General features: G+C 46.6%; 1 protein-coding gene and 1 long non-coding RNA gene across 2 annotated transcripts in view; both read right to left on the reverse strand.

Annotated features, from left to right (window-relative positions):
* LAMC1 (laminin subunit gamma 1) overlaps window positions 1–12,727 on the reverse strand; it is a 66,932-nt gene extending 54,205 nt beyond the window's left edge. The window contains exon 1 of the mRNA XM_054210714.1: window positions 12,214–12,727. Coding sequence (XP_054066689.1) covers window positions 12,214–12,610 — 397 coding nt within the window. The 5' untranslated portion in view covers window positions 12,611–12,727. The remainder of the gene's footprint in view (window positions 1–12,213) is intronic.
* A 5,976-nt stretch (window positions 12,728–18,703) lies between these two features.
* Window positions 18,704–23,083, reverse strand: LOC128914024 (uncharacterized). Its single transcript, XR_008468155.1, has 3 exons — window positions 22,701–23,083; window positions 21,615–21,712; window positions 18,704–19,321 (listed from the first exon to the last, which is right to left on the reverse strand). It is a non-coding gene; the product is annotated as an uncharacterized LOC128914024 (long non-coding RNA).
* Between the last annotated feature and the right edge of the window lie 1,227 nt (window positions 23,084–24,310).

Consider the following 24,310-nt stretch of genomic DNA (forward strand, 5'->3'; position numbering starts at 1 on the left):
CTTTTCCAAGAGGATAAAAATCCTCTGCTTCAAAAAAAGTCTTTAAACATGCCTTTCTCAAGAATGCAAAAAACCACACAGATCTAGGAGTTACACATTCTTTTAACTACAAATGATGGCTTACACTTTAAAGCAAGCCTCTGCTACAAGAACTTAATTAATTAATCATTAACTCTATGATAGAAAGAGTATGATGTTCCACTCCACAATATGCAAGACCATAATCACTTGTCTTGGAGGTTCCTGTCTTTTCCATCTCATCTCAGAAGGCAGATGCAAGAATAAAGAAGTAGCCTTAGCAGCTACCTCAAGAAGCAGGACAGTCAGAAAACCACCATGGAATTTTTTTTTTTTTTTTTTTTAAAAAAAGCACAGTGGGGCTGTCCTCATTTTAGGCCTGGCAAGACACCTTGTGGTACCACCTGAAGCAACTGCCATTTCTTTACCAAGGGTAGCCAAGCAGCACGTAACTTGATGATTAACTGCTACAAATAAAACACTTCTCACAGCCTCGATGCCTCCTTCCCAACCACAACCTTTTGTAATCCATTACCTTGCCTGCTGAGTTACCTGTGCCGAAAGCTAGCTGGCTTTAAAACGTCAGCAGGAGAAAAGCAAAAGCTGATAGATTTCAAGTACATGTTTTAAGATAAGCTCCCCTTGAGCAGCCAGCACAGCTACCTGAACAAAGCAAGTGTTTCTGCAGACCACGCACTGCTGTGGGAGCACACGTTCCGTTTGCATTTTGGACTATTACCAGCAAATTTCTTAAGCAAGTCTGGACACGCATCACTCCTCAGAGGGGGGCGATAAAGAAAGTTTTCCTGCATTACGCTAATTACACACAGAGAGGGAAGATGTGAACCAAACACTCTACGCTTTCACATCCTCCAAGGGTCCAGTGGCAACACCGACTCATTTTCTTGAGGTTTCCTCCAGACAGTCTCTTGTGGTTTCCCCAAAGCCGTGAGTGGTTTTCTGTGGCAGGACCAGAGGAAGCAGTGGGGATGCTGAGCACGCGGGGATGCCCGGACCAGGCAGCTGGGTGTTTGCAGGAAGGACAAAAGCCAGTGGGGCTGCCAGAGCTGTTGTGAATTTCAAAGACTCATGCAATTTAGCCAGGCACAGTTGAAAATTTCTGGTATACAGTGCTGCTGACATAGATTTAATGCCTATCCCTTTTGCTGAACCACCTCTCTTCCCACAACCCCTCTCTATACCCTGTCTAAGTGCACAATACACACCAATGGCATTGCCCTTTCAAAACACATTTCATTCCCTCCCACTGTTTTCAAGTTAATGTCAACTTTTTAGGAGTGGAAGCAATAAAATAAGTTTCAAAAAAGCAGGATTTGGGGGACAGAAAGACTGGCAGACAGGGTCCCTCCCATCCACCAGAGCAGCATGTTAATTTTCTACCACGCAGCAGAACACCACACCACAGCGCTGGAGTTGCAAAACAGACCAAATGGATGACATGAAAAAAGGTGATTAATTCATACAAATTAACGAGGAGACCTATTTGGTAAAAGCTTTTGCAACAGTACGAATTGAGATTCCTATGAACATTTGTAGCCTCTTCCATGCAATATCCAGCAACACCATCCAGGCAAAGATCAGTGTCAGCAGCGCAGATGACAGCACTATTGTAATTGCGCATCCAAATCCTTGGTTAATTAACCATTAATTTGGTGAATAAGAAAGCACAGAGAGACCAGAGCCGACTACTTCAAGTGCACCAGAAAACCGGTCCAGTTCCCTCCCTGACGCAAACAAGAGCTTTATTAGAGCTGTAACCAAAGCTCTCGACCTCTGCTGAGGACTGCAGTACTCATGGGCGGCCAGTGCCACAACTTTGGGAATCTTCCGATGCCCTTCCCCAGTGCTACCCATGTACTTTCAGAGTCACAAACGCATTTGCCTAGAGATTTCTAAATATATCGGTGGATACCGAATTAAAGGTCTTAAGAGTGCCTCTTGGATAATTTTTCATGAACTTGTGTGCTCAGTACTCAAATAAAGACCAGCAGCAGCCTGCCAGGGAACAGAGAGAACCAGCCTGGGGCACAAGGGGTGCCCCAAGTTCAGGCTTTCCAGCGTCTTCCAAACAGTTATGGGCTTCTTCTGACGCAGCCCTTACGTCTTACAATGAAAGGAATACAGAAAAATAAGGCTACAAGGAAATCTGTGGCAGAGAAAATACACCTTAAATTGAGCCAAACCCGTAACTGCTATTCCCGCCTGCTCGCCAGGGACAGGCGAGCAACACAGTCTCATCCTGTAGACTTTCAGCCAGATGCTCACTCATCATCTACAATGGCAACTTCTAGAAACTTTTTCTTCGCCCTATACCCACGACTCTCTGATTTAAAGAAATTTAATTCTGGAAGAGGAAAAAGGCTTTTGGTTATCCCTGCCTTTTTGCGATACCAGCAGACAAGAATAACTAAGGTCACTTGCAAGAGAACTGTCGTTTCAGAGCCATAGTTCTGTCAGTCAACTAATTGTTTCCTAGAGGTATTTACCATGATTTGAAATACCAGTCCTTCATGAAAGCCACAAGCTTCCTTTCCTAACCAGAAACCAAGGATTCCGGCACCGCAACAACCTACTTGCAATGTTTTCAGAGAAATTGCCAAAAAGAAACAGACAGCACTATATACACTTCCTTGTAATAGTTACGATAAAAGTCAAAAAGGCCCTTATTTCCTAAAAGTGCTATGAAGCTCTTGGAAAAGCTCATCTCTGCATTGTTACTTCCAAAATAATCCATATTGTGTTCCGCAAGGAGCTCAGGTTTATCTTCCCCCGTGGTGGAGGCACCGGGGATGGCCCTGCTCACACCCTGCGACCGGGGACCACTGGCGGGAGGGAGGAAAGCCACCGGCTGCGAGAAAGGGGCAGTGCGCACGCACGGACATATGCACAGTCAGTCTGCTTAGAAAGCAGAAGAGCGGTGACTCGTGTAATGCCAGTAATTTCATGAGTTAACTCATGCCTGCAGAGCACAGACAGAGGGGATCGAAGAACCATACCAGTCCTGAGCACCCTCTCAGCTCCGCTGGCAACCCCAGCAGAGGGGGGACAGGGGAGGGAGCAGGCTGCAAGGCGAAACAGGGAGAAAACTAGATTTCATTAAATAGACACCACATGACAATGGCGAGCGAGTTCACATTTCACCCTGGCAGCAGCACCAGCCCTTGCAGCAGCTGCTGCACCCCCACAGCCCCACATCTCTCTACTCCATGCTTTGTATACTTTCTTCAGAACCCTGCTGGGAATCAGCAGCAAAAACCATTAATTTTAACTGACAAAATAATGACTTTAACTCAGGAAAACTTGTAACTGTCCTTCAGTGAGGGGCTTCCTCCCACCCCAAATCCTAATGTGTGCAAAGGGGAAACTACGGAATAACGCTAAGCATTTAACAATTTTGCATTTGCACTGTACCTTTCAGCTGAGCACTGCTGAGCTCTGACTGACATGAAAACCACCAGCCTCTTACCTGAAGACACATCTAAAGCAGCTGGCACAGGAGGGCAGCAGCAATGCTACCCACACGGACCACCAGGCCAGCGCATGGACCACCAGGTTAGTGCAGGGACCAAGCGCAAGGAGACCTCAGCTGAACAACCCCATCCCGGGGAAGCCTTCCCAAACCGCAGAGCCCAGGAACATCTCAGTACCAGGGAAAGGGGAGATGGAGGTAGGTGAAGCCCAGGCGGGCTGCAAGGAGCTTCAGAAGGGAGAAGAAAGGGAGAGGAGCCAGAAAACACAAGTAGAGCACGCAGGAGGTCTGCAAGCTTAGAGCAACCACAGCCTTAAGCATCAGCTGCTCAACCCATTCATCGGGCAGCTGATTCACTGTTGAGAAGCTGCTTGTCCTACGTTACTCCATCCAGGATAGCGGGACCCACGAGACCCATGAAGGCAGCTAGCGACAGCAGAGAAAGCGGCGGCTGGAGGAAGGCACCAGCTGCTCTAACAAAATAAAAGCAGGCTGCACCCCAACCACCGTAGCCAGGAAGCAGGGCAGAGGGATACACGCCAGATGCCCACGGATAAGCCACGTTTTTTCAGAAGCGGGGAGGCAAGAGTGGCAGGCAGGGCAGCCTCTCCAGGGCTGCTCCCCAGGGACCAGCCCCACAAGCTGCTGGGAAGAAAATCCCACTGCAAAATCCCACCGGATGGGAGCATGTAAAGACCTGCAGATGAAAGGACTATAAATAATCACCATAATCAGAAGCGGACCGCAGAAGTTCTAGGACGAGAACGTCATCGTTTTACTCGGTCAAGCAGTCCCACTTAACACTGTGATACCAAGAAGCATCTGATGGTAGTTTTTTCAGAAGGGACTGATTTTTCATTCCACTAATCTCACCAAGAAACACTTCCAATGCAAACCGTGCCTTTCGGAGCATGTAGCTTATACTCCACAACATTTTAAGTACAGCATAAGAAAGTACCACGAAAACTGCCAGTTTATCCCCCTGGAGAGGTTCAATGCAACCATTTGTTTAAAGACTCTATGAGATGCATTCAAAGAAGGTTAGAAAGATTCATTTTCCTGAAACAAAATATGCAGGGAAGACAAAGACTTTTTTTAATTTTTTTTCCTTTAAATCCACTCAGGATCTTTGCTATTTCACACACACACAAAAAGACCAAACCAGCCCAAGTACAATGTGCTGTATGAGCACCAGCTCACCCAGGTGGGAACAGGGTCTCTTCCGAAGCTGAGTAGGTTGAGCTATAAAACAGACCTTGAAAAAATAACTTGCAAAGCAAGTGCTTAGAACTGGGCTGGTGCCAGCCTCAGACTCCAGAGCGCTCCTTCAGCCACGGAGCACCCAAGGGAATGAATGTTTTGGGCAACCCACCAGCAAGTCAAGCAGTACCACATGCAGTCAGCCACTGCCCACTTGAACACACACGTGCTGGGGAAGAACCTGTGTTATCAAGCAGGTTTTGATGATTGGTAGGTTTTAGCAGGGTTTTTTGTTTGTTTGTTTTTGTTGAGAAAGTTAAGAAAAGGGTTAAGGCCAATGCAAGGGCCAAGTTTTACTCCTGTCCGCTTCAGCCCATGGACAGGGGACAGCTGCCCCACCATAAGCCATTTAACAATTCTGCACCCTGATCTTCCCAGATCAGCATCTCAAGCCCCCGAGGATGAATTAGAGGATTACCCCACTGCCATAGGGCTAGCAATCTCCTTTAAAACATGGGACCCACTACAAAGCCAAGTCAGATAAGCAATTCTCTCTCTCACCAAAGCTCACAACAGAGACAAGAACATTACAGAAAGCTGACCTGAAAACTGACAAACCCTGGGTCATTGCAAGATCTCAATATACCATCTCTACAAATGCCTTAAAAACCTTCTCTTTCTCCGACAAAAACAACAAACCCCCAAATCGACTGAGCAAATAAGCCCTGAAGCTGTCTGGAAGTCTACCTCCCGTGTACAAGATGGTACTAGCTTACCTGCCAGGGGAAAAAAAAATCCAATAATAGTTTTTGGATACTATTTCTAAAAGAGGAAATTTTGAAGTTCTCCACTACTGAACACAGCTGTGTTGTGTCAGAACTGTAGGCATGATTACCACTGGAAACAGCGCTTTGATGACTATCGCACTGGAATATCTAAAACAAGTAGAAGCATGGAAACAAGAAGTGCTTTGCCACCCAGTTTCAAAACAAAATGCTGAAGATCACTGAATAATATATAAGGGGTTGGTCGGGGTAGGGGGCAGTTTATGGTAAGTGATCTCTCAAATAGGGCTGGACTGGTAGAAAAGAGACTAAAAACTGAGAGTGATTAATTATTTTTTAAAATTTAAATAAAGTTACCTTGCCATTTCTGTTCCTTTTTACAGTTGACAAGTTTTTACCATTTTCCAAGCTTCTACATCAGAAAAATTGAGAAATCATTATGTTTTACCTCAAAAGTACACAGCACACCCCAGAAAGGCTAAAAGCAGGTTGCACCTGCAACCTGCCAGGCTACAAAAGGCACCTCTCAGCTCAGGATTCTCGGTCCCATTTGACAAGTGCACATGTCTACTAGTAGCAGTTCTTTAATCTCACAGCGCAGTTGCTTCATTAGCAGCTGTTCTGGAGCTCTCGGCAATGCCGACTTGACAGCCAACATCACCATCCTACCAGCACACTGCTGAAAACCCTGCCTTACTCAAGGGATGCTACAAATCACAAGAGCAACCCCAACTACACCCTTTGCAAACTATGAAATTCACCTTATTTTCTGATCAAAGTAAGCAAGATCTCGTGGTTAAGAGATTCGTAAATGCAGACTGGAACAGTTCTTCTCGAGCAGGAGCTTATGAGGGGCCGCAGCCCCAGGCTGAGCTTTCGAAGGTTATTATGAACCAGAGACGGTGACGTTCGATGCGAGTAGTTCAGTTTAACACGCCAGACCTCGTATCCCAGCTAACCCGCAGGTAGAAAACAGAGCCAGACAGTGAGCACGAAATCACTCAGCGCGGTGTCACCGGTGGCGGTAAGTGATGAATTAGGGCCCCGAGGACACAAGCGGGAGGTCTCAGTCTGACAAGGCTTGTATGATTAAGGACAATGCTCACAGAATTATGGTGAGCCAGAGAACCAAGTTTCCCATCCCATCCATCTGTGCTGGAAATTATTTTCTCTACGTGTTGTTTGCAGAGCAATCCCGTTTTTCATTTCCGTGGGAAGCAGCAGCCTGAGATTTTCACTTGCAGACTCAGAGAGACCAGGAGAGCCTCCTGAAGCCTCGGGCTGTAAGAGAAACGCTACTTAATGCTACTGAATAAGCCAGAAATTTTTACGTAAGCTAACAATTCTGAGCAGCAAACGACAGTTTCCAAGGTTTAAACCTACAACAGCAGCTATTTGACTGTGTCAAAACCCGGGATTAATCCTTTGAGCAACTCAGGGCAAGCACCACAAATAGCAGCTGTTTTTGCAGCAGAATACCATACAATCCCAGCTTTCTCCATCCCCCAAAATAAGTGCTCTGCCATGTATAGTATTCCCAAAGGCGTCACGCAGCAGCATCAGCGTCCCAAGACAGACGGAGGAATTGGAGAAAACCTGAGAATTTAAAGGGTATGCAGGAAGCGATAAAGAGCTTTAGAACAACTTTATATAACTGCACTGAACAACTGCTGGCCATTAAAAGCCCTGATCTCTTAACTACTCGTGTTGAAACCTGCAAAATGTAAATCAAGCCTCTGCGAGAACAACTAAAATAGAGTCCCCCCAGGGCTCCACAAATACCACGGCGAAGCCACTGCGGCCCCACGCCACAGCACGGGCTCAACACGTCTGCGAGGGCTTCCCGACACACCCCATAACACCAGCATAAGTGCCGGAAACGCTCTCTCCCAACACATTAATTACCATTTCTCCGTTTTCAAATTGCAGCTACGCTATGCTAAGCTTCACGTGCGCACGTCCTGCTTGTTCGCCGTTGGCTTCACAGTGGTTCCCTAGGAAGGCAACGAACCGCAGCCTCGTAAAGTTTTAATAGGATAACTGGCAAACTAACAGCATCACTCTGCTGCGCTAAATAAAACAAGGCAACTGATTGCATCCCAGTGGCATAAACTGCGTACTTAATTTAAGGCACATTTTATAGCCCTCCCTTTAAACAAAAGCTGCTTTTTTGTACTAAAGGAAAAAAAACACAACCCTCTTCTGCTACAAAAAAACTGGCAAATCAAGCCAAAGCTGAACATAAGAACTGGCATCTTGCCTGGGTTTCCTTGTAAATGCCTTCAAATGGCAGTCATACCCCAAACTATGCTTCACGGACAAAGTATATATAACCAAGCATGATCGCTCTCCTCAAAGCCAAATAAAGGACTGAGTGGTTAGAAAAGGATGGGGGGAGGTGAATCGGAACGGGGACAGGCAATCCACTTCTAACAACTAGCAGCTTTTACGAATTTTTCTTTGTTTTATACATACAAAATACTGTCCAGCTTGGTGGCACAGGTTTCTAGGCTGGTCTACAGTAGGGATTTCAGAAGAATTCAAGAGCAGGATCCCTCAGCTCTAACCACGGTCCGTGCCCACAAACACAGCCGACATGTTTTTAACAAAGGCAGCCAGCAATTTAATTTTTCTTCTTGAAAGGCAGGCTGCCTTCCAGCACCGAACGCCGGCTCCTCTTCCCAGGCAATGACAGAAGAGGTGGGAATCGGTCTTTCCTGCCTATCAGATAGTCCTGAACTACAGCTGAGGCCACCAGAATCATTGGTCAAGCACATCTCCTGGGCACCGTCCCTGCCGAGATGCAGCGGATGAGGAAAGCCAGACCAGACTGCTCCCAGCTCGCAGGCTTGTTGATAAAAGCACGGCTGCTCTCAGTGGAGACAGGGACACTCCACAGCCATGGAACAGCCACCAGCATGCTGAGGACGCTGCCTCTTTGTCCGAGGAACAAAACACTGGGATCACGATAGCTGAAATCGAGCAGATCCGGGCAGAGAATAAAAGTGGTGGGGACAAATGAGAGGTGGCTCTAGCCGGGACAGTTGGGAAGGGAACAGGGAGGCACATGTAAGTGGATAAAAAAAGGTGTAGAAACAACAGAAAGCACACAGAAATTAGAGCTGCAGGAGGAAGAAGTGAGAATCTGCTCTGAAAAAAGACACATCTAAAAAAATACAAGCCTTTGCCCAGCACCAAAGACACTCCATGCACCTCCGTGCTATTTCTTTCCCCCTTCTTCCAGTGTTCAAAGGAGCATCTTTAACACACGGCTTTGTTTTGGCACGTTAGGGGTCTAAATAGCAAAGCCGTGCTAAAACGTATGCACACAAAGCACTGGGGAGATGCCAGAACTATCCCAATGCTCCCAGCAGAAGCGAACAGCACAGCCTGTAAAAATAACGTGACACTCTGGCTTCAAAAAAAGCAGACAACTAACTACATACCGTAATGCCTCAGCTTCCATCTGCTATTTAAAAGTTGGCACCACTGCCCCAAAGTCCCTTATTCCTGGAATATACAGGAACTTGGGGGAGGGCAGCGTCAGGGAAAAAAAGACTGGTTGGGTCAGGTCTAAATTAGAAATAATTCAACTTAAGGAATTGGAAAAATAGGGGAAGCGAAGGGATACTCTTAAGAAACGTGGAAGAAAGGACACAGAGGTGCTCCCCCTCCTCTCGCCCACTAACCTAATTACCCAGACACCACCCTGCAAATGGGTTCAACTCCCCCCTTCTCCTGATTTACAGCTGCAAGCTCCTGTCTCCAAGCCTCGTGGGGGAGGACTTTTACTTAGGAGGTCTTAATACCCTCTCTCTCATACAAAGAGAAACAAGTTTTGTAACTCCTGATGTTCCTTGTGCAGGGACTGGTAATTACCCCAATCCTCCTCTCCCTGAGGAGCACCCTAACTTCTGAGCACAGGCCTTCTTTCCAAACACTCCTGGGATTCGAGCCTTTAACTTACTAATAGTGATCCACACTGTATTTTTCTATAGCAAGCCCTTTGCTGTCATCTAGTCTCAAAGCTAAAGATTTTTAAATGAGTTCAGAACTGTAACTTGTAAGAAGATTCAAAGGAATCCCTGCAGCACACTCTCACATGTTGGCAACAGACCTGTGGTTCTCATTGACCTTTTGCAGGCTTCTCCAAAACATTACACTGATCTACACGGACCGAACATTGCTGGACGTTAATCAAGACATTCTGAACTGCCAAAAACTCAATGCAGGGTGGCATTTGCACGCTGGAAGCCCAGAGCCGACACTGCTCGTCCTGAATGGGTGCAAAGCAGTGCTAACCATTCAGGACACCCATGCTTTTAGAAATAAAGGCAACTGCAGCATCAAACAAGGGTACGGGTTTGAGCGCACCGCCTAATCCTCAAAGATCATGCAGGACTAACTGCATAAAAGGGCTCTGTGTCCCAGAACGCGTTCACATCCTACAGAGTACACAAATACTTGTCAAGCCCTTTGCCTCTTCTCTCTTACTGATGTCAATAATTAAGTGTCCTGCAGACCGTGGTGTGGTGTGCTGTGAGGAACAGCCTGGGGGCACACAGAATCCAAACGCGGCACCCAACAGCTCACGCAAACAAAGCTGGCTTGAAGTCTTCAAAAGAGCAGAGCAGAGAAATGCCGCAGAGGAGTTTGGGGCATTTGAGACTAAAATAGCACTTTTTGGTACTTCACGGTTCTTCAGTTGCAATGAGCTCGGCGATGCATACAAAGGCATACAGGAATATTTACGGCTTGCGCAGCACATGCACAGATAGCTTAACGCTTTGCTATCAGTCTTCCTAAGTCCCGCCACCACCACCAGGCCCGTAACAAGCTTCCAATTCTTAGAAGGCTTTACAGTACAAATACTTCACCCAAAAACCTAACTGGAAAAAAAGAAACAAAAAACATGCTCAAATATCTGAAAGTCAGACAGGCCACTTCTTCTTAAAAAGTTGTACTCTAGTCTAAAAATATGCCAGAGCAAACTCACAAAGGTACAAGAGCCTGCAAACAGACCTGAAACCCAAGCCACTGACAACCATCATGCTGCAATGCTACAGCATTTCAAAGATGCTGTTGTTTTCATCAAAGAAACGTGTACATTTCTTCAAAGCCCAAGACACAGTGTACTGTTTGCTCCGGTATGTCAGAAAAACTTTATTTTTCAAAGAACACACATACACATACGGGTGCACAGACTCAAGGGCATCTGTAATACAGACGGCATGTGAGAATGATGATGATGATGTATTAAAAAAAGATGCTGAGATCAAATCTTAGCTTACTGCTTGTTTCAGGTGTCCGGAATAAAAATCCCTAACATACAAAAAAAAAATTATGACAAAGAGGCCTTAGTAACTATGTCTCCTTATCCAAAGAATTATGTACGCTTTTGTAGTATATTTATTTCAAAGAAATGCTTTAGGGCAGTGACACACTCCCGGCTGCTGAGGCAGCTGGATGTGGTCAGCAGGTGACCCTTGGTACAGGACTCAGCACCATCATCTCCATCTCATGACCACAGGCAGGAGCTCCCACGCCACCCGTCCTCAGGCTGTGAAACCCAAGATCCAGCTCCCCCACCCCTAAGGCAACTAGGTTTTTTCCTCCAAATTACACCAAAAGCACGATGCATCGTTGATGCTAAAACTTAAGGTTCAACAGTGGCTCTTGAACAGGAACTGTGAACGGTTACGCCGAGGCTTTTTTAATTTTTACTTTATTTAATGATGCGAGGATATAAGTTGCGGTTTTAACTTTCTGTTGGCTGGCTCGTCTTCCAAACCAACTACCCTTTCTCCATGTCACGACAGCTTAAATAACTGAGCGAACAGAGGAAAGGAAATGCTTGTCCACAAACCAAAGTGACAGCTAAAATAGTTCATCCCAAAGAAACCTCCGGGAATGCCAATTAACCAGAAGATTCTCCTTCTCCTTTTTTGACTCGATGTTACGGGTTCTGCAGTAGTGCTGACTGCTCTCTGACAAACCTAACCCACATAGTATTTAGTATTTAAAAGACAGTGCTGCCTCTGTGGAGAAGGTTGAAACTCCAGTTCTCAGAGCTCTGTTCTGCAGCTGTGGTTGCCTCCAAAGAGCCCACGCCAGCAGCCAAGGGGCAAGCAGCCCGTCTCCTGTCCTGCTGGACCAAACCAGTGGCCAAGAAGACCCCAGCCACAACCGGGAGCGCTTACATCAGGGGAAGCACATCGCAGAATCGCCCAGGTTGGAAGAGACCTTTCAGATCATCGAGTCCAACCACCAACCCAACTCTGACAAAACCCACCACTACCTCATGTCCCTCAGCACCACGTCTGTCCGGCCTTTAAATACCTCCAGGGATGGCGACTCCACCACTGCCCTGGGCAGCCTGTTCCAATGCTTGATAACCCTTTCGGAGTAAAAATTTTTCCTGATATCCAACCTAAACCTCCCCTGGCGCAACCTGAGGCCGTTTCCTCTTGCCCACCCAGCCGGCATCTCCCATATCCACCGACGGAAAAACCCACTTCGGCCACTGAACACCGCCCCGGGGCCTACTCACAGCCGCCTATTAGTCCATTTCATCCCCAGCAAGGCCCCCCCGAGCCCGGCGGCGGGGCGGTCCCTCACACACACACACACATTCCGCCCCCCCACCCCCGGCCTCCCGCTGGCTGTGGCGCCATTTCCCCCGAGGCGGGCCGGGGAGGAGGGTGTGTGGGTGCCCCTTACCCAGGTGGAGGGTGAGGTTGACGGCGGTGGGGTGCTGCACGCCGGCCAGCATGGTGCGGCTCTGCCACCAGGTGGCGTCGGCCGGGCTGTTGTAGTCGGTGAGGAAGGCGGCGCCGTGGCGCAGGTGGGGCTGGGCGGCGTCGCAGAGGTGGCAGGACTGGGTGACGCCGGTGACGCCGGTCTGCACGCAGTACTCCTCGGCCGGCGTCCCGCACGTGTGGGTGGCCAGCACCGTGGCGTTGAAGGCGGCGTTCACGAACTCGGGCATGCAGCGCTGCGGGCGGCCGCTCCGCTCCTCCGTGCACTCGTCCATGGCGCCGCCGCACCGCCCGGGCAACCACAACCACAGCGCCGCCAGCCACAGCGCCCGCGCCAGGCGCTCGCCGCCGCCCCCCATGGCGCTCGGCCGGCGGCGGAGGGGCTGACGGAGCGGCGCGGAGCTGGCTAGCTGGCTCGCTCGTTCGCTCGCTGGCTGCCGCCGCTCCGCGCCTGGCCGCGGGCTGGGATGGGATGGACCCGGCCCGGGCGAGGCGGGGCGGGGCGGGGCTGCCGGCGCGGGGCAGGCCGGGAGCGGAGTCCCGCGGGCCGAGCGGGGCCGGAAGCCTCCCCCCTCCTCCCGGAATGCGCCCGCTTAAAGGGGCGATGGCGGCGGCGGAGGGGTCCGCGCCTCTCTGAGGGGAAGTGTCCGCTTCCCGCCCGGCGGCGGAGCGGGCTGCCGCCCGTCGCACCGCAGCGGGTGCCCGGTGCTGCCACCGCAGGGGCCGCCCCCTGCTACAGCGCTGCCGGGGGGACGTCTCCCTCACAGCACCGGCGGCGTTGGCTGTGGCATGCCGGAGTGCCCCCCCCCCGCCATGGCGCCCGGCGCACGCGGCGCCTGTGCCCTGTCAGAACCCACCAGTAGCCACCCGTTTCTTTCTTTCAAAGGCTTTTCAAAGCGGGGAGGGGAATCAAGTTTAATTTTCACATTTCTCAAGGAATGTGAGAAAATTGATGGTGCTTTGCCAGCTGGACCGTTCCGAAGCCAGTTGGTCTTGTGCTGTTTGAGGGCGCCGGCCTGAAACGGGGTCCGAGGGGGACCCCTGCTTCCCCCTCAGCTTCTTTAATTTTTAATGAACTCCTAGCTATTTTCATATCTAAATCCAGATCTCTGTGCTGCTTAGGGGCATTGGCTCCCTCAGGCATGGCCGAAGACTGGGTTATGATTTTTAGCTATTGCCATTTTTTTAGATATTGCCCTGTACCTTTTCAGGTTGAGGAACTGCGTAAAGACTAAAATCCAGGAATCATGTAAAGCCAAAACTGCTTTTTATAGGAGAAAGTGCATCCAGAAGCCTGCTCAGGAAACAGGAAAGCACTCGTCACGATAGAAAGTGTAGGAGAGTGAAGGGAAGGCTGTGTAAACGTGGTTATATTCTGAGAAAGCCTGTGCGCAGGCTGAAAGACCAGAAGAAATATAGTCTGTTCTGAGAAAAAAAGATGCACTTTCTTGTTTTGAAGTAAACACACGCATCCTGTAGAAGCTGACCCTTTGCTTCTTGCATTAAGAGCCTGTGTCAGACTATTCGCAAGGTCCGTGTAAGCAAGCCTGGAAATTATCCTGCTGCTGGTAGATGTTGTTATTACATTTGGCGCTACACATTGGTGTGGTAATTCCTCTTTTTGCCTCCCCATCAGCGTATTCACCTGGCCATGATGAGATAGCCTCTGTGCCGAGAGCCGAGAGCCTCCCGGACACCCTGGCACCGGCAGAAGGGACGCGGGGTGCATTACAGAGCCATCGCTGCATTGCTGTTTTCAGGCTGGAATTACACATCTCCAGCAGAAAGTTTGATTTCTGCCGCTTCCCCTCCTCCCCCGCCCCTTTTTCCTCAGTTTCTAAAAACAAGCCGGGTGCTGTGAAAGCGATGCTGAGCTGATGCCATCAAGGCAGAAGCTGTGGAAATGGCGCTCTGTTAGAGCTCCTCAGGTTCAGTAGGAGCCCAGCCGATGCCTGAGCTGAGAGTGGAGCAGGGCATTCACAAGGGACGAGGGAGCAGGAAGCCACATGGAGCAGATTGATGGGAGGGAGGGAAAGACAGGGGTAGAGGTGAGAAGGGAGCAAGGGCTCTGAGCAGGATCGGAGGGTGTTGCCACAAATCCCGCTCAGTGGAGCAACGGGATCATCTGTCCATGTGTGGGAGGTTTCCAGGGATAACGGAAAAAAAAACAGCTTAATGCAAAATTCTTATGTTTAAAGATACTCGGTTTTGGTACCTAAAAATAATAATTTGATTGAGTTTTTTTAACTAATTGTTTTCCAACGTTTTAAAGTATGTATGTAGGACCATCCTCAACAGTTTATGTGAAGCCCTTCTGTCATTTCCAGGTTACTGATTCTAATAAAGAAATCCCGAGAAAGAGATAGCTGCTGATACTTGCCATCAAAATCCACTTCATACTCGTAACGTCTTTGACACAATTCGTCACAGAATTTTGCACGAAGACGACGCTACTCGCAATTTCGTCTTTGACGTACGTATTTAAAATACCAGGACAGATCGAGTGATGCAGTCATATTTCATTTGGTAAGCCTGCACTCATCTAACTAAAACCAGAATTAAATCTCATATCCCTATAAATACATGACCTGTGCTTTCCTATTAATATCTTACCTGCTGAAATACTGATATAAAAGCACTGCAGCATATTCCCTGTAAACCCATTTCCTCTCCAACACAGGAAAAAGCACCCTCACGTAAAATAACCATGTCTTAAAAGCACACAACCCGGATAACGTCTCTAACTTTGCAATGCTTGCAGGAGTGAACAACAGTAAAAAAAAAACCCTTGGTCAATAAATTCTTACAACTGGAAACTCCCACGGAGCGGAGTGAGTCATCCTGCACGGCAGGAGTGGCCTGCAAGGAAGGAAGGACTGCGTGATAGATAGGATGGGCACAAAAAACAAAACTTTCAGTTAACCATCTGCAAAATGAGAATAATATTTGTGGGCAAGCTTTGTGACTGTGCTGGGCTCAGACAGCACAGGCATAACGAAACAGCAGCCCAAAAAATGACATAGCTGCTGCTTCAAAAGCAGGTGAAAGTCTTCAAGCACTTATTGCCCCAAATTGCGCTAATCACAGTGATACCAAGTCTCAAGAAAATTTGCTTTCTGTTTCATAAAGAGGTGGCCAGGGAAGAACTTAAACATACAAAGTTAACTGTAGAAATTGGCACATTATTATTTCAATTATTTTTTGGGGTGCACAGATCAGGTTAAATGAATGAGAAAAAGTGGGGAGAGAGTAAGTGCAAAGAGAAGAAATGCAAAAAAGGAAAAGCCACATAAAAAACAGAGAGGAAACAGCCTTTATAAAAGCAACTCTTACAGGAAATTTTGTCAGCTTTCGGAAGGCCAGAGCTCCCGAGGTTGGCAGTCTCACTCTTTGAATAGATCTCTCTTGGAAAAAAAAAGAAAAGAAAAGAAAAAGAAAGGCAGTGTTTTGTTTCCTATTGATCAAAAAAAAATGTGGTGTGCACCCAGAAGCACTCTGAAACAACAAATGAAGAGCGCAGTTAGTCTCTGTCCTTCTACAGCAGCTCAAACCCAGCGCTAACACACCTGTACGCTAAGACATTTGACCCTTTGGGGGATTAAGCAGTCCAGAATGTTTGTAGTAAGCGTCACAGGGCAGCAAAGCACTTTAATTTTCAGTCTTCCCTACTGATTTAGCATCAGCGTTTGTTCACAAACAGAATTTGAGTGCACACACTAAGGAAAACTGCTTAGAAGTTTCAGACTGTGATAGTGGAGCTGGGTTGCTCCGTGGGTGTCAGTTATTAAAACAGGTTGCTAAAAGTAACCCCCACGGGCAAAAACAACCCACATTTGCTAATACCAATAAATAGATAGCTTGAGGATCCCCAAATGAAAACTGCTCTACACCCAAACATTTCATTACCAGTACATATATGTCAGTTTATGCTAAAGAATGAAGGACAGAAAAGCCTCGTGCTCACCATCAGCCTCACAGAGTTATCAGCCAGGCAACCTTGTGAAATGTCACTTGTCACAACCTGGCTGGTTTGGGCAACATACGAAGAAGTTTGCAGCAGTTTTCTGCCCTGCCCTCCATCACTCAGGGGCTTCCTGCCGGCTCCACTGCTTTTTCTCAGTGGGCGCAATCAAAACAACAGTAATCACAGCAGACATCCCCTCCCCGGCCGCCAAATCACCAAAAATACTTAAAAGAAAGCAAGCGAGTCAGCAGATTTCATCAAAGAGTCTGTGCAAAAGAGTCAAAATCCAGAAAGGCTGGGTGAGAAGATTCAGATGCTTCTGCAGGTGGATGCAAAAAGAAACCACACTGCAGTCTCCAGTAGTGCATTGGGGAACAGAGTAAAAACAAACTGCTCTAAACCATTTATTTTTATGAAGATAAAAGCCAAGCTTTACACTTACTTGTTTTCCTATCTTGGTTGAAAACTTTATTTTACCCAGCTAGATTAAATATTTTGACTCAGTCCCAGCTGGGATAATCTGTGTGATCCCACTGAAGCATAGGAACGACTGCAGATTTGGTTGACTGGTCCGTCACATCTCTCTAGTGGCCGAAGTGGGATGATCAAAGTGTCCGTGTGCTGTGCAAGGTGGGATTGCAGTTCCGTTCTTCCCAGCTGGGCACTGCTTCAGCCTCAGCGTCAATGATGACGATGACGAAAAAGGCTGATTTCTCCAGGCAATGCCCTCCAGGCTTGTCTAAAATGGGAGAGAAGAGCTGTAGCAGAGTTGAAGCATCTTACATTTTATTTCAACGGGGGTGGCAGAAACTGTAGATGGGGGAACCAGGTTAAGGATTGAATTATCTCTTTCCACGTGCAGCACAATAAATACAGTTTATGACTAATGTTACAAATGCATAAGAAATGCACTTCTGTATTAAAATTAAAGTGTGGTTTACAGCCATCCTGTTTAGAGAAGGCCTTCTGCAATCAAGGATAGGTCTGCAGAGAACGTCAATTAGTTGGCAAATGTCTGAGGTTTCAGCGCAATCTTTGCCCACTATCACTACCAGTTAAAGTACAGAGTGAATCAGAGAACCGTACGAGTTACAACATCTTCATACCTATCACAATTTTATGGAAGCAGAAAGTTACTGTAATCTTATAAATAAAGCTGAAAAAGAGAGCTACTAGCCATGAAAGCACAAGGTGTTTCATAGAACAGTTTATTTAAGTTTGACTTTCTTAGTTGCTCTTTTGCAGATTATCCGAAATAATCCTTTATAGCAACTACTGGTAGGTGAATAAAAAAGTATCTCTGAACCTGTTCATGCGAGGTAATCTGCTCCTTACAAGTTTCTGCAAACCCAGGAGAAATGCAAGACATAAGCTGATTATTTTATCTCTTTTCTGAAGTGGGTCTGGGATATATCCTCATTTTCTCTCCTTAAGACTGTAATGTTGGGAAGAAATATGCTAAAACAAAAATAAAACATGAAAGCAGCTTTTCATCTTCCTATTGTGGATTCAAACACAGCCCGTCCTTTTAACCAAACCCCATTTTGGTTAGTGGGTGTCTGGTGGTGTACACGAAATGAATTCATAGTCTTTGATTCCTCGCAGATAAGATTTTTATCTTTTATCTTTGCTCCCTGTTTTTATTCTGCGGTGTAGTCCTGCACTGAATTTAAGCAACCGCATCTTGCAGCCTACGTTAGCCCGTGGCAGTACCACCAGAAGGACCTGAGCCCACCCTGACTATACCTCCTTCCCCACTCCAAGACCCCCACTCTCCTGTCCAATGCCACCATGAACAGCTGCCTTTGTAAAGCCCACCGATGAGGGCACAGGGACGGGGACGTGCACGGGTGGCTGCATTCAGCCTTCAGACATCCAGTGGGCTTCTTGGAGATGGGACTTTCCTCAGCACTGCTCTTCTTCCCTTTTGGCGCTCCCATTCTCGGGCAGTACTCCAGCAGCGCGCTGCAGTGATGGAAGCGGACAGAGGAATTGATTAAATTTATTTCCGTGTGGTATTACCTCTATAGTATAGAGACATTAAATTCACCAAGAATAGTCTCGGGCTCAGTGCCACCTTCATCCTTTGCACCACAGGGTCCACTGATGGATGCTCTGCCACCAAAAAAATTCCAGCAGTATTTAGGTTTCCAACAGGCTGATGAAGTTCCCTCTGTAAAAAGCAGGACTTGTTTACCCAGATCCGTTTGGATAACGTCTGAGTCCTGTTCTTCACCGACTTGCATAGCTATGCAAATCCTTCACGTGCGTGAGCTGGGGCTGTTTATACTAACTGTAAAACATTCCCAGCAGAACTGTCCTCCAAGCCTGATAAAATGCTATCCCAGAAAATAGTGCGTGTGTTGGGAGTGGTCATGGGTATCTCACCATTGAAGGGTGTTGACCTGTGTGACCACAATGAAGTTGTTTAACAAATATCCTTCCTGAACTCCCAGCAGGATTCCCAAGATTGTTTTCAACAGAAAGTTGGAGAACTTCTTTTGCCCAGTGCCAACAGGGCTGAAATTTTCTTCTCAGTTAATTCTTAACTATTGTTTATGGTCACGACATGTTTTTTGATAGCACAGTTTGCCACAGTCTTGCCATCATCATTATTTTATTAATAGTAAATCGTGTTGCTGTTTTATCATTTGTAAAACCCTTCTTTTCCTCATACAAGATGACCATTGAGAGCCATAAATAGTTGGTCTTGACTAGCACGCTGCAGTTTGGTTTGTTGTTACAGCAGAAGAGTCACACCTGGATGCCCAGCTGGAGGATGGCAATAGCACGTCATTTTGGGATCTGGAGATTCACTGATCTCTCCCAACTGCTTGTTCCTCCCGCTAAAGCTCTTCAGCAACTTGTCTCTACTCCCACATGGAACTGAGTCAAGGCAGAGCTGCTTCCCCGTCGCAGGACTTGGAGCATACAGTGAATGGCGAGGAGCTACAAGGAGTCTGACCTGCAGAGCTGCCTTTGGGATGCATACCCAGGCCTGGTCTTGGTCATCTGTCAGCGTGCCCCATATCTCCTCTTGGTACCCCCCAGCTCACTGTGGTCTCCCCTGCATTGCCTGTGTGTCTGCTGATGGTCAGACGATGACCTGTTGAGAGGACAGAAGAGACATTCTCTGTAGTCAAAGCCCCCCTGCCACCAACAACTAAATAGACAAAAGAAGCAATTCAGGGAAAATCTGCTCAGCCCCTGTAGCAAAAAAAAATACTTGGAACGAACAGAATCTTTGGAAAATATAGCTATTAAGCTCTACAAAGTCTCTGCAAAGCTCCAAAGCACACATGAACTACAATTTTCAGAGGTTTGTAACTCAGCCATCTTTAGGTAGGTGGTTGCAAGAACACTAAAAGCTTGTTTTTGACATCCAGACCATTCCCTTATCAAACATCAATCCCTTGATCTACTGTTCAGAAAGAAGAGAATGTCACAGTGAAAAATACATACAGTGGCTGTGATTTGTTGCACACTGTAGTATTCCCTAATGTTTTCATTTTTTCATTTGATCCAAATCACTCTGACCTGAAAAGGAACATAAAAACCCAACAAACGCAATGCTAACGAGACATGTACCATATGCAGTTCCAGTGGGGAAAAAGAGTCGGTTTTGCAAATTACAGAAGGTGGAAAAGTCAAGGTTGAAAACACTACGTGTTTGACAACACTACCAGCTTTGCTTACAGTAAAATAAGGAACGCTGGTTTTGTTTTAGCAGAAAGGAGGGCATGGTCTAGGGGTTTGCCCTTCCTACCAGCATCACCACCGTAGTTGTGACTTTTTTCCTGTTCCTTGGCAGAGCACTTAAACACGGTATCCTCGTTCCTTCCTGACCATCAAAGCATCTAATACCTATCCATTAACACATCGCCAACCCTGCTAAGTGCTCTTGGGCACATCAAATCAAACTTGTCTTCCTCTGTGGTCTGTCATGGCTATTGAGACTGAATTTTTCCAGCACGTCTTTACCTCCGTTTGGGTAGTAGGTAGCCAGAAGATGGGCCATCTCAGTGGAATGGCACAGTACCATTACTGACTTAGTACTACTTTATGTTTGTCTCTTCCTTTCTCTGACTCTAGACTGTCAGGACTCCTCCCTCTTGTATAATTGCTAAGCCTTCTGTTGGTAGTAAATAAATAAATAGTGGGTAGATAGTGCATCTAGTCAGCTTCTGAAGAGCACCTGCAACTCCTCCTGCAAAGAGCTGGGAGAAATGCCAGCGCTCTGATATCCTACCCTTCCTTCCCTTCTCTTTGAGTAAAAAAGATCCTCCAAAGACCCAGACGGCTGGGTCTTGTGGGAAAGAGCATGTAGTCTGCGGAGGCCTGAGGTTATGGCCAGGGCTGTGTCTATCCTACCAAGTCCTCAGCTAGAGCAGAGGGCAAGTCACAGTTTCTTGGGAGTGTTAAGTCTTACGATCTTGCAGTCATGAGAGGAACTGGGAAGAACATAAATGTGCAAGACGCTCCCTGGTTGTTCTGTCACCTGTAGGTATCACAGGACTGGAAGATACCCTAATTTTGCCGTGACTAGGAATTAATCCTGGTGCATAACGCAGAGTGTTGGAACCTCGTTCATTGGGAGCAGCTGAATTCCCGTTTCCTTCTGTGTCCATAGTTTTTTGAATAATAAGACAGTTCATCCTCCTGGTTTAAAGCATGCAAAATGCTACGTAAACACCCACACTGCTACTTATGGATTATCAAAGCAAAGAGAAAAAATAAGATTGTTAGGGAAGGAAATGACATTTTTAAACTCATCAGTGGGTACCATAAACAATGGAAAAATGTCTAAAATGCCTTATAAATAGACCATTTCCTGCTAAATGTCTCAATTTTTTGCTTTTTGAAGTACCAGCAGCAAGCTACCTAAGGGGGAGATTTTAAAATGTATTAAAATAAGAACTTAGTAGCCAAGAAAAAACATAGTTTTCATAGCTGTGAGCTGCATTTTCCTTGCTGGGAACCTCAACACACTACCCACATTTTCATCCCTGACACTTAGTTCATGGAAATACCAGAAAGACAAAGTCAAGTGTTCGGAGAAATGCAGCAATTGCAAAGGGATGGGAAATTCTAAGACCTGTCTCCTGTTCTTTTCCTTGTCAGGTCTTTAAAGAGTAGGCAATCTGTAGTATTCAACTGTTATTCATCGCTTCCATTTTGGAGCTCAGGAAAATTATCACATCAGAGAATTTAATTACATTAAAAGCATTTATCCGAGTAGATCAACTGCAACGTTTATCTGACATTTCATTTTTGATAGGTTAATTTACCTCCAGCTATAAGCATGCTATTTTAAAATCATATGAAGAAGTTAAAATCAAGATTTAGCATGCTGATTTATTAAGCAATGAATTGTAATTGTTTGGATGGGGTTAACTTACAGTCAGCACCAGGAAAGGGTCCAGAGGATAGGCTACATCTTCACGGGATGGCAATGTCAATCCCTCCTGCTCCTGTTTTCTCCCAAAGATTCAGAAACCTGTCAGTGAAAGGCTGCTGTATTTTAATTAGCATTAAATTGACATGAGAAATTTAGATACCAGAAGGTGCTTCTCAAAAATTATTTCTTATATGGTTTTAAATCACTGAATGCTCTTTAAAATAGGACCTCATTGTGACTGCCCAGTGTTTTTTTAACCCAGAATGTAGTTTTTGTTGGTCCGCTTTTTGGCTTGAGTCATTCTCAAAACACATTTCACACCTCCCCATCAGCCACTGGCTTGTGGCAACCGAGTTTTTGCCACCCGAACTGTTTAATTTCAAAGGTTAAGAAAACAAAAGGGCTCCAGAACATAAACATCTTTCTATAGTAATACATACCTAGCATACCGCTTCCATCAACGCTTCAGTGCAGCTCAGAAAGCTCTGAAATAGTATCTGAAATTTTGTTCAGGTTTGTTCACTCCCGCGTTTTCCTGTATTTAAAACTAAGAACTGTCCCTGGAGGTGCACATTAGGAGGGAAGGCCGCCTTATTGAACGTTGCTGTTTTATCAGACAACACCGGATACCATTTTTATGAGTTTTATACCCTTATCTGAGGCCTCTACAAACCCACAGACATATTCAGCTTCTCTTTCATTTTGCCAAACCACCCGTGTTTCTTCTTACAATGAAGTTGGTGCATAATGGGTGAACTGGATTTAATGAGTTTTGCCAGATGGGTATCCCTCCGGGGTACTCCCTTCCAATTCATTTATGCAAATAGAAACGTAATTCCCCGCACAGTACCTGAAAGCGTGGCAAGCTTCCAGGTCATCACTAGAAGTTCTTTTCAGCTTGCCCTAATTTGGGAAAATATTTAAAGTTGGTTGTTGGGGTTTTTTTCCCCCACCTTGTCTTTTATGTCTTCCAGCCTGCCCAGATCTGAGGATCTCCCAAAGCAGCCAAGCTGCAGGAGACTTTCCTGGTTTGCTAACCTGTAGAAGAAGTCAGGCTTGAAAGATTTTTTTCTTGTATTCAACTCACCTCCAGCTCAACTGTGGATGAACACAGGTGCCCACCCCTTTAACAAATTCCGTCTCTCGGGACAAGAGGCAACAGCAAGTGCTCAGTCTCTGGAAGCCACATGGCCAGCTCACAGTGTAGCAACATCTGGCTTTCCACACAGAGAAAAGAGAGTGAGCAACGCTGCCCAAACAGATGACACATAACTTCATCAGTCCCCTGAAGTGCACAACATTTTTCTCATACTGAACCCAAGTACTCGCGGTCGAGTTTCCTTCCAGGTCGCAGTTGGGACAGCAGATGTTCTCCCAGTGTGTTATTCTCCTCGCATCCTGCGGTCGGCATTGCCAATTTATTCAGGTTCCAGAGTACAAACAGGCGTTAGCTCCATGAAGCAATTTTTCATCCCGCTACAAATTACGGGAGACAATTTTGCAGGCTTCTCTGGGATTCCTGCTGCAGGGAAGCTGAAATGGGAAGGGGTGAGGAGCCGGCCTGGTGGCACAGAACAAGAGGCAGCTCGCAGCTGCTCTCAGCCTGGATGTCTCCTGCTCTCCTGCATGGCTGGAAGGGCACTCGAAAAAACGTTTCATACTCATTGTTAGGTCATTAACATGCCATTAATTTATTAATTTTTTTTTTTTTTGCTATATATATGGGGCGTTTTGGGACTTGTCAATGGTATTTCTCTGTAAACTGATTTGTGTTATCAACAACAACAGACAAATTCAATGTTCTTTGGTAGATATGACATGTACAGGTTTATCCTGAGACATTGCAAAACAATTCTAACAGGGTTGTAATAGAGAGAAAAAACTTGATGAAACGTACTGATAGCAGCTGATATCCTTCAGCTGAATAGCATGAGTAATGAAAATGTGTTGTAAAATACAGCAATTTGGAAAAGAAAAAAAAGCTGAGCTAATAGATAGGCTGTGTCAACGACAGTGCCGTGCTTCCCACCTTTGTGCTCTCTGGAGCTGGACAGAAAGCTTTCCAGCCTTCGCAGCAAGGACGGACAGACAGACAGACGTCTATTTTGCAGTTGTCCCAGCCTGAACCATCAAGGCTCTTCCAAGCACGTTACGGTTTCCGTAGCTGCACACCGTAACTTCCTTCACGTTTCCTGGAGCTTGTGGAGGTGGAAATCTCCAGTAAATGCCTGGTTTGAAGAAAGATGGCCAGGAATGGCATGAAACAAGCGTGCTGGTGAGGTACGTGCCGTCCTGGAGCTTTGTCCCAGCCCTGAACTAGCGAGGTGCCGGCTGGTCAATACGGCAGCGGAGCCGCAGCACCAGCCAGCACGCATCGGAGGGTGCAGCCGTGCAGCGGGTAACACCTTTTGGGAGAACTGAAGACGAAAGAAACCAACCAGCTTGGGATCTGCGGGACTAACCCAGAGCTCTTCACCACCAGTTCAGATTTCCTCACACCTTCTGCTGGAACACACGTTGAGATGACTTCTCTGGTGATCGGTCTCGTGCACCCACGATGCTATTCATGGTGATACGGATCCTGGTGATCTGTGGAAACTTGTGGTAAAATCAGCAGGCTAAGGACTTACGGAGTGTATTTAATATAACAGAACTTCACCTCTCTCAGCGCAGGAGGTTATCTTTCCATGGGATAAA

This window comes from Rissa tridactyla, chromosome 8 (assembly GCF_028500815.1).
Source record: "Rissa tridactyla isolate bRisTri1 chromosome 8, bRisTri1.patW.cur.20221130, whole genome shotgun sequence".
In the NCBI taxonomy this organism is placed as follows: domain Eukaryota; kingdom Metazoa; phylum Chordata; class Aves; order Charadriiformes; family Laridae; genus Rissa; species Rissa tridactyla.